Source organism: Phyllobates terribilis, unplaced genomic scaffold, assembly GCF_046119375.1.
Source record: "Phyllobates terribilis strain yellow unplaced genomic scaffold, ASM4611937v1 Scaffold_2__4_contigs__length_985480577, whole genome shotgun sequence".
Lineage (NCBI taxonomy): Eukaryota > Metazoa > Chordata > Amphibia > Anura > Dendrobatidae > Phyllobates > Phyllobates terribilis.
In genome coordinates, this window is record NW_027362762.1 from 58,584,246 (window position 1) to 58,598,539 (window position 14,294).

General features: G+C 40.6%; 1 protein-coding gene across 3 annotated transcripts in view; it reads left to right on the forward strand.

The window, feature by feature from the left end:
• The first annotated feature begins 385 nt into the window (after positions 1-385).
• CCDC83 (coiled-coil domain containing 83) overlaps positions 386-14,294 on the forward strand; it is a 41,628-nt gene continuing 27,719 nt past the window's right edge. The window contains exons 1-4 of one of the 3 annotated variants that reach the window (XM_073662003.1): positions 430-491; positions 9,973-10,012; positions 10,587-10,638; positions 11,396-11,514. In XM_073662003.1, the coding sequence (XP_073518104.1) occupies positions 11,408-11,514 (107 nt within the window). In that variant the 5' untranslated portion in view covers positions 430-491; positions 9,973-10,012; positions 10,587-10,638; positions 11,396-11,407. Of the gene's footprint in view, positions 492-9,972; positions 10,013-10,586; positions 10,639-11,395; positions 11,515-14,294 lie in introns of all 3 variants that reach the window. The other 2 variants (XM_073661993.1, XM_073661987.1) reach the window with 2 other exon arrangements.

The window sequence follows — 14,294 nt, forward strand, 5'->3', positions numbered from 1 at the left end:
TCTTCCCATTGAAAAAAATAAAGTTGGATCCAAAATGGCCAACTTCAAAATGGCCACCATGGTCACCACCCATCTGGAAAAGTTTTCCCCCTCCCATATACTAATGTGCCACAAACAGGAAGTTGATATCACCAACCATTCCCATTTAATTTAGGTGTATCCATATAAATGGCCCACCCTGTAGTAAAACAAAACAAAACACTAAAACTGGTGCAGTTTTCACACTGACCACTAATCCCTAACTTTAGGGCAACACCTCTTGTCACTTCAAAAAAATATTTTGCTTCTAGCATAGCACAGAGATCTTGATGTGTAACATTTTAAGTGTCCAACAGGTGTCACTAGAACACTGCAGGCAGCATAGAATGCAGCACTGATACAATGTAGCCAGTCAGTTGTTGCTATGGTAATAGAATGTTGTGAACAGTAGCACAGGCTGCTACATGGTGTGGGGAGATCCATGGACTGTTTTCCTCATATGCTGCACACAGGTGGGTGATGAGTCCACACTTCAGCATTATTATATGTATACTCAAGAGCTGACACTCGATGGACTGTACTGGTCAGTGTGTATTACTATGATGTATTTCTAGTGTGTTTAGTCCGTGTTCGGGGTCGCTTTTCAGTGGGTGCAGAGTAGGCACTTGCACAAGGTCCCTAGTGTCTATAGCGCACCGGAGGACCCCAAAGAAAATGACAACTTCTCAATGATATTTATCTATGTATGGTGATAATATTTGGACATTGAATTGCGTTGTATAACTATAACGGTACAGTGTGGTATCGTGGCACTATGTGGTAGGATGAAATGCTGAGAAAAGCTATCTAAAATAAAAAGGGAAATTTGAGAAAACAGGTACATTTCCTACAGAATCAACTGATTTATTTGTCTTTGTCATGTTTGGAGCTAAATATTATTTTTCTATAGTAGAATAAGCATTTTCTCTTAAATGTAAACCATTGACTTCAACAGGCTGCTTAACCCCTGAGATGCCCCATTTGAGTTTGACAGTGGGGTGGATGGAGGTCCCTCATTCAGCTCATTGGCATTATATGACCCAGATCATGTCCTGAGAAAAACAAATCCTAATATGTCTACTTCGACAGAATGTGGCAACATGAAAGTGATTTTTTTTTTCCATAAAAATGCTTTTATTCAGCAAAAATACTTGCTGTCATTATACAATCAGCAATCTTAAATACGCAGATGATACAACACTGATATCAACAAGCGTAGATGGAATGAAGTCAAGATGGAAAGCTCGAACATGGGACTGCTACTCAACTTATAGAAGACAAAGATGTTGACTACTGCCAGGTACAACCGGGACACATTTGAGACAGCGACAAACTGGAAGTTTTTTTACAGGTCTTCAACCTACTCAAATCGATGATAACTCAAGAAGCAGCTTCGACACCAGACATCAATAAGAGAATAGCTCTGGGCAAATCAACAATGAAGTCACTGGACAAGGTCTTCACATCGAGGAACATTTCACTGGGGATGAAGACACGGCTCATACATAGTCTGGTCTTCTCTGTGGTAACATACAGCTGTGAAACCAGGACGATAAAAAAACAACAGAAGAATCGATGCCTTCGAAATGTGGTGCTGGAGAAGGATGTTATCAATACCATGAATGGCAAGAAGAACAAACAAATCAATTTTGGAACTAATCATGCCAGACATGTCACTTGTCTACTTTAGACACATCATACGGAGAGAGCAATCACTGGAGAAGGACATCATGGTCAGAAGAATAGAAGGAACAAGGTGAAGAGGAATACCAGCAACCCAATGGCCTGATACTATCAAGATAACAGTGGAGAAGACTCTGGTGGACCTATCTAGACTTGTACTCATCCCATCCCTAACCCATCTCTTCAACCTATTACTAACTTCTGGTACCTTCCCCGCTGTCTTCAAACATACCACAATCACGCCCATCCTCAAAAAGTCATCCCTGGACCCAACCTCCTTGTCCAGCTACTGCCCCATATGCCTCCAAACTTCTTGAGTTTGAGCTGAACTTTCCTCCCACTTCTCATCTAACTCTCTCTTCGACAACCGACAATCCGGCTTCCGCCCCCACCATTCCACCGAAACTGCCCTTACCAAAATCACCAATGACTTACCTACAGCCAAAGCTAACAGACAATTCTCTGTACTCCTTCTTCTTGACCTGTCCTCTGCTTTCGATACAGTTGACCACTGCCTCCTACTACAGATCCTCTCTTCCTTTGGCGTCAAAGACCTTGCCCTATCTTGGATCTCCTCATATCTTTCCAACCACACATTTAACATCTCCCACTCCCACACTACCTCCTCACCCCGCCCTTTCTCTGTTGGAGTCCCTCAACGCTCTGTTCTAGGACTCCTACTCTTCTCAATCTATACCCTTGGCCTGGGACAGCTCATAAAATCCCATGGCTTCCAGTACCATCTGTACGCTGATGACCCCCAGATCTACCTCTCCGGCCCAGATGTCACCTCCCTGCTGTCCAAAATCCCAGCATGTCTAGCAGCCATATCCTCCCGCTTCCTCAAGCTCAATGTGGACAAAACTGAACTCATCATCTTTCCCCCATCTCGCATATCTTCCCCACCTGATCTTTCTAGCACAATAAATGACATCACACTTTCCCCTATACCGACAATCCGCTGCCTCGGAGTAACCCTTGACTCTGCTCTGTCCTTCAAACCGCACATCCAAGCTCTCGCCACCTCCTGTCACCTCCAGCTCAAAAATATTTCCAGAATCCGTCCTTTCCTGAACCCTCAATCTACTAAACTGCTTGTGCATGCCCTCATCATCTCCCGCCTCGACTACTGCAACACCCTCCTCTGTGGCCTACCTGCTAACACTCTCACACCCCTCCAGTCTATCCTTAACTCTGCTGCGCAACTGGTCCATCTCTCGCCTCGCTACTCCTCTGCCACCCCCCCTTTGCAAATCCCTTCACTGGCTCCCAATTGCCCAGCGTATCCAGTTCAAACTCCTAACACTGACCTACAAAGCCATCCATAACCTCTCTCCTCCATACATCTCTGAACTAATCTGCCGATACATTCCCTTATGTAATCTCCGGTCCTCCCAAGACCTCCTTCTCTCCTCCACACTTATTCGTTCCTCTCCCAATCGCCTCTCCCGAATATCCCCTATCCTCTGGAATTCTGTGCCTCAACACGTCCGATTATCCGCCACACTTGGATCCTTCAGAAGGAACCTGAAAACTCATCTCTTCAAACAAGCTACAGCCTGCCATGACCTTGCTTGCTGCCACCTCAACCAACAACACCGGAGCTACTGCAACCCCTCAACCTACTGTCTCCTTCCCCACCATCCTGTAGACTGTAAGTCCGCCAGGGCAGGGTCCTCTTCCCTTTGTACCAGTCTATCATTGTTAGTTTGTTTACTGTAAGTGATGTCTGTATCTGGTATGTAACCCCTTCTTATGTACAGCACCATGGAATCAATGGCGCTATATAAATAATAATAATAACAATAATACAAGATCGATCTTCCTACAGAGTATGCATCCATCAAGTCGGCATGGCTCCAGAACGAGCTGAAGGCCGTTAAAAAAGTAAATAAATATAAAGATAGCGTATTAAATCAAAGAATAAATTATTTGTACCCTGTAATGGTGATAATAAAGCCTAGAGCTTGCCTCTCAAAACACAATCCTTTATATGAGTGGAAAAATATAAAAATTTTAGTTCTTGAATCTTGAAAAAAAAAAATCAACCTGTCCCAAAATGTGGTCAAGTCCACATAGGTTAATATTTGTCAGTGTACTGTAGAAACTCATACGTTCTTGTGCAACTTTGTAAACTTAATGACCCCAATTAACTCTGCACTGTATAGTACAGCCGGCAACAGATACTGAAGGTGCAGGTCCATATTATTCACTGCACGTAACATTATGTAACGTCTGTGGATTAAGACTGTAGATAAAATTGGATGAATACAATGGATACATGGATGAATGTGGATGCAATTGAATATGTAGATTGCATCCTAATTATTAACCATTACCTTTCCAACTCATAAACAAGGAAATTTTTGGCTTTGTTCTGCACGGCACTGTAAAAGGTCTACAAGACAGGTGTATTTATCCAAAATGGGATGCTGTACCACAAGGGTGGGGAACCTCAGGCCCACTCTGGCCCACAATGACCTTTTCTCCAGCCCCCGGACAGATTCCCCGGGACCACAGTGCTCAGGTCAGCAGCTGCGTTTTGACGGCTGCTGAACCATTAATTTCTTCTTACTCTGTGAGCATGCACAATGCAGCGTTCACTACATTGCAGCATCAGGACGTACTTTGTGGGCGAAGTTAGTGCGAAATGTGCTCCAGTCCCACAGTAGGAGAGAGCAGCACAAGCCCCTCCTGTAATGACTATACTACAGTCCCTGCATCTCCTGTGATGTCTATGCCGCAGCCCCATGTCTCCTGTGATGTCTATGCCACAGCCCCATGTCTCCTGTGATGTCTATGCCGCAGCCCCAGTGTCTCCTGTGTAATGTATATACAGTAGTCTCAGTGTCTCCTATGTGATGTATAGACAGCAGCCTTGGTATTTCCTATGTGATGTATATACAACGGTCTCAGTGCCTCCTATGTGATGTATATACAGCAGTCTCAGTGTCTCCTATGGGATGTATATACAGCAGCCTTGGTATCTCCTATGTGATGTATATACAACAGTCTCAGTGCCTCCTATGTGATGTATATACAGCAGTCTCAGTGTCTCCTATGGGATGTATATACAGCAGTCTCAGTGTCTCCTATGTGATGTATATATAGCAGTCTCGGTGTCTCCTATGTGATGTATATATAGCAGTCTCGGTGTCTCCTATGTGATGTATATATAGCAATCTTGGTGTCTTCTATGTCATGTATATACAGCAGTCTTGGTGTCTCCTATGTGATGTATATATAGCAGTCTCGGTGTCTTCTATGTAATGTATATACAGCAGTCTCTGTGTCTCCTATGTGATGTATATACAGCAACCTTGGTGTCTTCTATGTGATGTATATACAGCAGTCTCGGTGTCTCCTATGTGATGTATATACAGCAGTCTCGGTGTCTCCTATGTGATGTATATACAGCAGCCTCGGTGTCTCCTATATGATGTATATACCGCAGCCTCGGTGTCTCCTATGTGATGTATACAGCAGCCTCGGTGTCTCCAATGTGATGTATGTACTGCAGACCTCTCACTGCTTGAGTTCTAAAAATGTTACATGAGCAGTGATGAATTTCTCACTATGAGGAGACCTGCTGTGTAATATACATCTGTGTACTTACTGCTGCAAGTTCTTATCAAAACTCATCATCGCAAAGAGTCGCCTGCAGTCCAGACCGACGCAAATCTGGAAAAGTGCAATATCATCAATACCACCTAACATCACAGCCGCATCAAAGAGAAGCAGTTTCAGCCATCACATTAGGAGGGAGTTAGTTAAATGTTTGTACAAATGTAGTATGGTAATTTTCAAGTTGATAATTTTGTACGACCCTCATAGGATGGTATAAATATCCAAATGGCCCTTGATAGAAAAAATGTTCCCCACCCCTGTTGTACCATGCCATTTTCTTATTTTCTCCTAGGAAACAAACATTATTCTGCAGTCAAAACTTCCTATGTACAAGAATATAGCTACTATGTTACTGCTCCTATGTACAAGAATATAACTACTATAATACTGTCCCTATGTACAAGAATATAACTGCTATAATACTATCCCCTATGTATAAGAATATAACTACTATAATACCGCCCCCTATGTACAAGAATGTAACTTCTATAATACTGCCCCCTATGTACTACAATATAACTACTATAATACTGCCCCTATGTACAAGAATATAACTACTATAATACTGCCCCCTATGTACTACAATATAACTACTATAATACTGCCCCTATGTACAAGAATATAACTAATGTAATTCTGCCCCTATATACAAGAATATAACTACTATAATACTGCTCCTATATACAAGAATATAACTACTATAATACTGCCCCTATATACAAGAATATAACTACTATAATACTGCTCCTATGTACAAGAATATAACTACTATAATACTGCCCCTATGTACAAGAAAATAGCTACTATAATACTGTCCCTATGTACAGGAATATAACTACTATAATACTGCCCCCTATGTACAGGAATATAACTACTATAATACTGCCCCCTATGTACAGGAATATAACTACTATAATACTGCCCCTATATACAAGAATATAACTACTATAATACTGATCCTATGTACAAGAATATAACTACTATAATACTGCTCTTATGTACAAGAATATAACTACTATAATACTGATTCTATGTACAAGAATATAACTACTTTAATACTGCCCCTATATACAAGAATATAACTACTATAATACTGCCCCTATATGCAAGAATACAACTAGTATAATACTGCCCCCTATGTACAAGAATATAACTAGTATAATACTGCCCTCTATGTACAAGAATATAACTACTATAATACTGCCCCCTATGTGCAAGAATATAACTAGTATAATACTGCCCCCTATGTACAAGAATATAGATACTATAATACTGCTCCTATGTACAAGAATATAACTACTATAATACTGCCCTCTATGTACAAGAATGTATCTACTATAATACTGGTCATATATACAAGAATATAACTACTATAATACTGCTACTGCCCCCTATGTACAAGAATATAACTACTATAATACTGCTCCTATGTACAAGAATATAACTACTATAATATTGCCCCCTATGTACAAGAATATAACTACTATAATACTGCTACTGCCCCCTATGTACAAGAATATAACTACTATAATACTGCTCCTATGTACAAGAATATAACTACTATAATATTGCCCCCTATGTACAAGAATATAACTACTATAATACTGCTCCCTATGTACAAGAATATAACTACTATAATACTGTTCCTGTGTACAAGAATATAACTACTATAATACTGCCCCTATATACAAGAATATAACTGCTATAACACCTCTCCCTATGTATAAGAATTCTGCCACTATCTTGATGTTATGATCGCAGTTATGTATGTATAATCTTGGCTCTGGGGTGAGCACAGATGTACTTATATAATTGTGCAGCTGATCATACAGTTTATGTTGTGAGTTACGTTGGCTCTGTCCATCCTGTATTTAGACTTTTATGAATGGGCCCGTTTGATGCTGAGTTTCCTGCATACCATACGAAACCCCCAGTAATTCAGGACCTGTTACAAGGCTTTGCTTTCACGCTGAGTATAAAATCTGAGGATAATGAATTTTTTTTGGCCGAGACCTTCCCTTCCTGTCTACTCAGCTGTTCTTCATCTACAAGAGAAATCGCCAAACAGAACCCAGTCCTATTTCAGCTCATAAATGAAGTGATTCTTCCTCCGATGACGACACATTTTCATCTCGGGCTAAGAGCCAGGAGGGAGTCTTCATCAGGAGAATCCTGTCCCACAAGTCAAGATTCAATAAAAACCCACATCCAGCTCTTTATTGCGCCTTTAGTTCCAGCCAAGATGTCGGATCCGAACGGAATTCTGGGATTTTTGCTTTATTTTTACCCTTCTTGTAATATTATATAATCTATCGAAAAAAAGCCGGCACTTCGTCCTCCTTAAAATAATTCTTTATTGCTTAATCCATGTGCTTAGACACGAACAAATAACACTGACGCGTTTCGGATATAGATTCCTTATTCATAGATCTATGGACTAAGCAATAAAGAATTCTTTCAACGAGGACGGCGTGCCGGCTTTACTTCAATTTATGCTTCTACGCTTGCTCTGACTGCCGAGCACCCGGGATGAAATTGTTGCAGGTGGTGTGAGCTGTCTTGCATTTTCGTTGGATTATATAATCTACATCCATCATATTTAGATTACAATGACACGCTGCTGACAATGGCTCTACTGCTGCAGCGAGCTTCGCCTATGATATGAATGTAAATCTTGAGGGTTAAAAATGTCTTCCTTACTCCACATATGCAAACAGTCTACTTCCCTGGATCAATGTCCCATCACAGAATTTACTGACCATAAACTGTAATATTGTATTTTTCAAAATATTGCACCCAAGTTCTGCTTGAATTTTGCAACATTATGTGGCAGAGAGTTCCATAGTCTCACTGCTCGTACGGTAAAGAATCCATAGTCTCACTGCTCATACGGTAAAGAATCCATAGTCTCACTGCTCGCACAGTAAAGAATCCATAGTCTCACTGCTCGCACAGTAAAGAATCCATAGTCTCACTGCTTGCACAGTAAAGAATCCATAGTCTCACTATTCGCACAGTAAAGAATCCATAGTCTCACTGCTCGCACAGTAAAGAATCCATGGTCTAACTGCTCATACAGTATAGGATCCATAGTCTCACTGCTCGTACAGTAAAGGATCCATAGTCTCACTGCTCGTACAGTAAAGAATCCATAGTCTCACTGCTCGCACAGTAAAGAATCCATAGTCTCACTATTCGCACAGTAAAGAATCTATAGTCTCACTGCTCGTACAGTAAAGAATCTATAGTCTCACTATTCGCACAGTAAAGAATCCATAGTCTCACTGCTCGTACAGTAAAGAATCTATAGTCTCACTATTCGCACAGTAAAGAATCCATAGTCTCACTGCTCATACAGTATAGGATCCATAGTCTCACTGCTCGTACAGTAAAGGATCCATAGTCTCACTGCTCGTACAGTAAAGAATCCATAGTCTCACTGCTCGCACAGTAAAGAATCCATAGTCTCACTATTCGCACAGTAAAGAATCCATAGTCTCACTGCTCATACAGTAAAGAATCCATAGTTTCACTGCTCGTACAGTAAAGAATCCATAATCTCACTGTTCGTACAGTAAAGAATCCATAGTCCTACTTCTCGTACAGTAAAGAATCCATAGTCTTAGTACTCCTATAGTAAAGAATCCATATACTCACTGCTCGTACAGTAAAGAATCCATAGTCTCATTTCTCGTACAGTAAAGAATCCATAGTCCCACTGCTCGTACAGTAAAGAATCCATAGTCTTACTACTCCTATAGTAAAGAATCCATAGTCTCACTGCTCATACAGTAAAGAATCCATAGTCCTACTTCTCGTACAGTAAAGAATTCATAGTCTTACTACTCCTATAGTAAAGAATCCATAGTCTCACTGCTCATACAGTATAAGATCCATAGTCTCACTGCTCGTACAGTAAAGGATCCATAGTCTCACTGCTCGTACAGTAAAGAATCCATAGTCTCACTGCTCGCACAGTAAAGAATCCATAGTCTCACTATTCGCACAGTAAAGAATCCATAGTCTCACTGCGCGTACAGTAAATAATCCATAGTTTCACTGCTCGTACAGTAAAGAATCCATAATCTCACTGTTCGTACAGTAAAGAATCCATAGTCCTACTTCTCGTACAGTAAAGAATCCATAGTCTTACTACTCCTATAGTAAAGAATCCATAGACTCACTGCTCGTACAGTAAAGAATCCATAGTCTCATTGCTCGTACAGTAAAGAATCCATAGTCCCACTGCTCGTACAGTAAAGAATCCATAATCTCACTGTTCGTACAGTAAAGAATCCATAGTCCTACTTCTCGTACAGTAAAGAATCCATAGTATTACTACTCCTATAGTAAAGAATCCATAGTCTCACTGCTCATACTGTAAAGAATCCATAGTCTCACTATTCTTACAGTAAAGAATCCATAGTCTCACTACGCGTATAGTAAAGAATCCATAGTCTCACTATTCTTACAGTAAAGAATCCATAGTCCTACTTCTTGTACAGTAAAGAATCCATAGTCTCACTACTCGTATAGTAAAGAATCCATAGTCTTACTGCTCATACAGTAAAAAATCCACAGTCCTACTGCTCGTAGAGTATAGAATCGCTATCTGTGATTATGATTAAACCTTCTTTCTTCTAGACGTAGAGGATGCCTCCTTGTCACCATTGCAGGACTACTGGTAAAAAACTCATTATACAGATCTCTGTACTGTCCCCTTATATATTTGTACATTGTAATAAGATCGCATCTAAGCCTTCGTTTTACCAAACATCAAGTCTGGCAACCCGTCTTCTGCAGTCACCCATCACCTTAATAACTTTGGTCACTCTTCTCTGCACTTGCACTAGTTCAAGTTCTGTCCTTCTTATACACTGGAGCCCAATATTGTACCCATTATCTAAGTGTAGCCACCCTAGTGACTTGTATATAGGCAAAACTATATTCTCGTCATGAGTATATATGCTTCTTATAATGCATCCCACAATTTTATTGCCTTTGTAGCACCTCCCTGACACTGGTCTCTAAAGTTGAGTTTGCCGTCCACTCATGCAACCAAGTCTTTTTCATTGACAGCTTACCAAGTTTCTTTACCATTTAGTACATAATTGTACATTTTGTTTCCTCAGTCCAAGTGCATGACCTTACATTTATCTATATTAAACTTGAATTGCCATTTCTCAGCCCAAGCCTCCAGCTTAAATAAATCCTTCTGTAATATTAAGTTATCCTCCTCTGTGTTGATTACTTTGCAGAGTTTAGTATCATCTGCAGATATTGACATTCTACGCGGTGTGCTTCAACAAGGTAATCAAAAATATATTAAAAAGAAGAGGGCCCAATGCTGACCCTTATAGTACCCCACTATTAACTGTGATCCAATCAGAGTATGTTCCACCCTGTTTCCTATTACTGAGCCAGTTATTATCCCACTTGCACATATTTTCCCTCATTCCTGTTGCTCTCACTTTATGTAGCAAACTTTTATGTGGCGCCGTGGTCCAGTATAAAGTTTACTTCCTCAAAGAAGCTGATCAGATTAGTTTGATAAGACCGATTCCTCATAAACACATGTTGATGCTGGATCATGATGTTATTTTTATTGAGATACTCCATGATAGCATCACTGTTTGTGGCCCACATATTACAAATGACAGCCCTGAACTTAAGATATTACATTAAAGGGGTTGTCCACTACTCGGACAACCCCTTCTGAATCCCTATGTCTCTCCCTAGTAAAATAATAACGCCTATACTCACCTACAGTGCCGGCGCTGCTCCAGCAATGTCGGCACTGGCTCTCCCGGTGATAGTGTGACATTGTTATGTCATGAAATCCCTGCAGCCAATCAGCGCTGGCTTTACTCTCCTCTCCTTTGGACAAATCAAGACATCCAGAGGAAGTAAGCAGTCATAGCTCTCACTACCTCCCGATGTCAATTACATTCATAGGAGAGGAGAGTGAAGCCAGCGCTGATTGGTTACAGGGATCTAGTGATCCCTAAAGAATATAAAATGGTAGTGTTCCTTTAAAAAATAAAATTTTTCTTAATTATTTTTCCAGTTATATTAGAACATGGGGAAGAGTAAGAAGAAGAGTAAGAAAGGATCCAAGAAAAAGAAGCAAAGTAAAAAGTCACAGGAAGACAAGATGACGTTTGCAGAAGCTCTTCTGGCTTATCAGTGAGTATCAGGGATGCAGCTCGGGTGGGTTCAGAGGTAGCAGTCATACCTGGGCCCTGGTGCCCCAGAGCTCCTCCGCCACAAAAGTATGCATCAGTATTATAAATGACTTAGCATAGTAGGTTGGGAATTTTGTTACAGTTTTTGCATTTGGGCCCAAATCAAAACATATACAAAAACAGTTTCCACCACTAGATGACGATCTACTGGCCAGAGGGTAGAGAGGTTCGATCTGGAGGACTTGTCTTGTCCTGCATTACATAGATAACCCATTTTATTGACAAATATGTAATACTTCATTTCTCCTGTGGAGGCACTGTAGGGATTTTGAACACTTGTAACTTTGTTCCCAGACATCATATCGCTGATTGCTAGAGCGTTTCAGCTGCAAGATACTCTGTTATCCGCCCATCCTCAGCGGACCCTTTAATCAAAAAAGGATTGTTTAGAGCAAAGAACCTTTTTGAAGGTGATCTGAGACTAACGATTCATTATTTGCCTTTTTTTTTTTAAGTCACTTATTTTTTTTCTTTGTGTTGTGTTGACGTTTTTTTCCTCAAAATGGTTCATAATTTTTGTAGAAAATAAATGAAATGTTCATTCAGTTGTTTAATGTTGTTGAAAAAAAGCAGATCACAGACATGGCACAAAACTAAAGTCATTTCAAATGGCAACTGTATAGGTACCGTCACACTTAGCGACGCTACAGCGATCCCGACAGCGATACGACCTGGCAGGGATCCTTGCTGTGTCGCTATGTGGTCGCTGGTGAGATGTCAAACAGTCAGATCTTCCCAACGACGCAGCAACGATGTATAACCTGTATAACCTGTATGACCTGTATAACGATGCAACGCAAATGCACGCTTATGTGTCTCAGTTCTGAGTCGCCAACGAGGTTGTTGGTAAGGTGTCAAACACACCGATGCATGCTACCCAGCGGGATCTCAACGATCAAAAAAAAGTTCCAGGCCATTCCGACACGGCCAGCGATCTCACAGCAGGGGCCTGGTCGCTTCTACGTGTCACACGTAGCGAGATCGCTGCTAAGGTCGCTGTTGCGTCACAGAACTTGTGACTCAGCAGCGATCTCGCTAGCGATCTCGCTTAGTGTGACGGGGCCTTATGGCTTTAAGAAACACTAAAAGAAATCAAGAAAAAAATGTGGTACTCAGTAAGGGTAATTTTTTTTCAGACCAAGCAGAGGGAAAAAATTATGGAATCACTCAATTCTGAGGAAAAAATTATGGAATCATGAAAAACAAACACACAAAAGAACACTCCAATACATCACTAGTATTTTGTTGCACCACCTCTGGCTTTAATAACAGCTTGCAGTCTCTGAGGCTTGGACTTAATGAGTGACAAACAGCACTGTTCATCAATCTGGCTCCAACTTTCTCTGATTGCTGTTGCCAGATCAGCTTTGCAGGTTGGAGCCTTGTCATGGACCATTTTCTTCAACTTCCACCAAAGATTTTCAATTGGATTGAGATCCGGACTATTTGCAGGCCATGACATTGACCTTATGTGTCTTCTTTCAAGGAATGTTTTACAGTTTTTGCTCTATGGCAGAATGCATTATCATCTTGAAAAATGATGTCATCATCCCCAAACATGCTTTCAATTGATGGGATAAGAAAACTGTCCAAAATATCAATGTAAACTTGGGCATTTATTGAAGATGTAATGACAGCCATCTCCCCAGTGCCTTTACCTGAAATGCAGCCCCATATCATCAATGACTGTGGAAATTTGCATGTTCTCTTCATGCAGTCATCTTTATAAATCTCATTGGAACGGCACCAAACAAAAGTTCCAGCATCATCACCTTGCCCAATGCAGATTCGCGATTCATCACTGAATATGACTTTCATCCAGTCATCCACAGTCCACGATTGCTTTTCCTTAGCCCATTGTAACCTTGTTTTTTTCTGTTTAGGTGTTAATGATGGCTTTTGTTTAGCTTTTCTGTATGTAAATCCAGCTCGGTCACAGACATTGACTCCAGTTTCCTCCCATTCGTTCCTCATTTGTTTTGTTGTGCATTTCCTGTTTGGGAGACATATTGCTTTAAGTTTCCGGTCTTGACGCTTTGATGTCTTCCTTGGTCTACCAGTATGTTTGCCTTTAACAACCTTCCCATGTTGTTTGTATTTGGTCCAGATTTTAGACACAGCTGACTGTGAGCAACCAACATCTTTTGTAACATTGCTTGATGATTTACCTTCTTTTAAGAGTTTGATAATCCTCTCCTTTGTTTCAATTGACATCTCTCGTGTTGGAGCCATGATTCATGTCAGTCCACTTGGTGCAACAGCTCTCCAAGGTGTGATCACTCCTTTTTAGATGCAGACTAACGAGCAGATCTAATTTGATGCAGGTGTTAGTTTTGGAAATGAAAATTTACAGGGTGATTCCATAATTTTTTCCTCAGAATTGAGTGATTCCATAATTTTTTCCCTCTGCTTGGTCTGAAAAAAATTACCCTTACTGAGTACCACATTTTTTTTTCTTGATTTCTTTTAGTGTTTCTTAAAGCCCTAAAGCTGCAATTTAAAATGACTTTAGTTTTGTGCCATGTCTGTGATCTGCTTTTTTTCAACAACATTAAACAACTGAATGAACATCCTCCAAGCCCGGTGATTCCATAATTTTTGCCAGGGGTTGTAGCAACATCATGACTTTAGACATGGAGATGAGATGTTGGTTGGTCTTAGAAGTTGCTCCTTTATTGCAGTCATTTGGTCACAGAGGCGTCCAGACTTTTTTAGCAATGC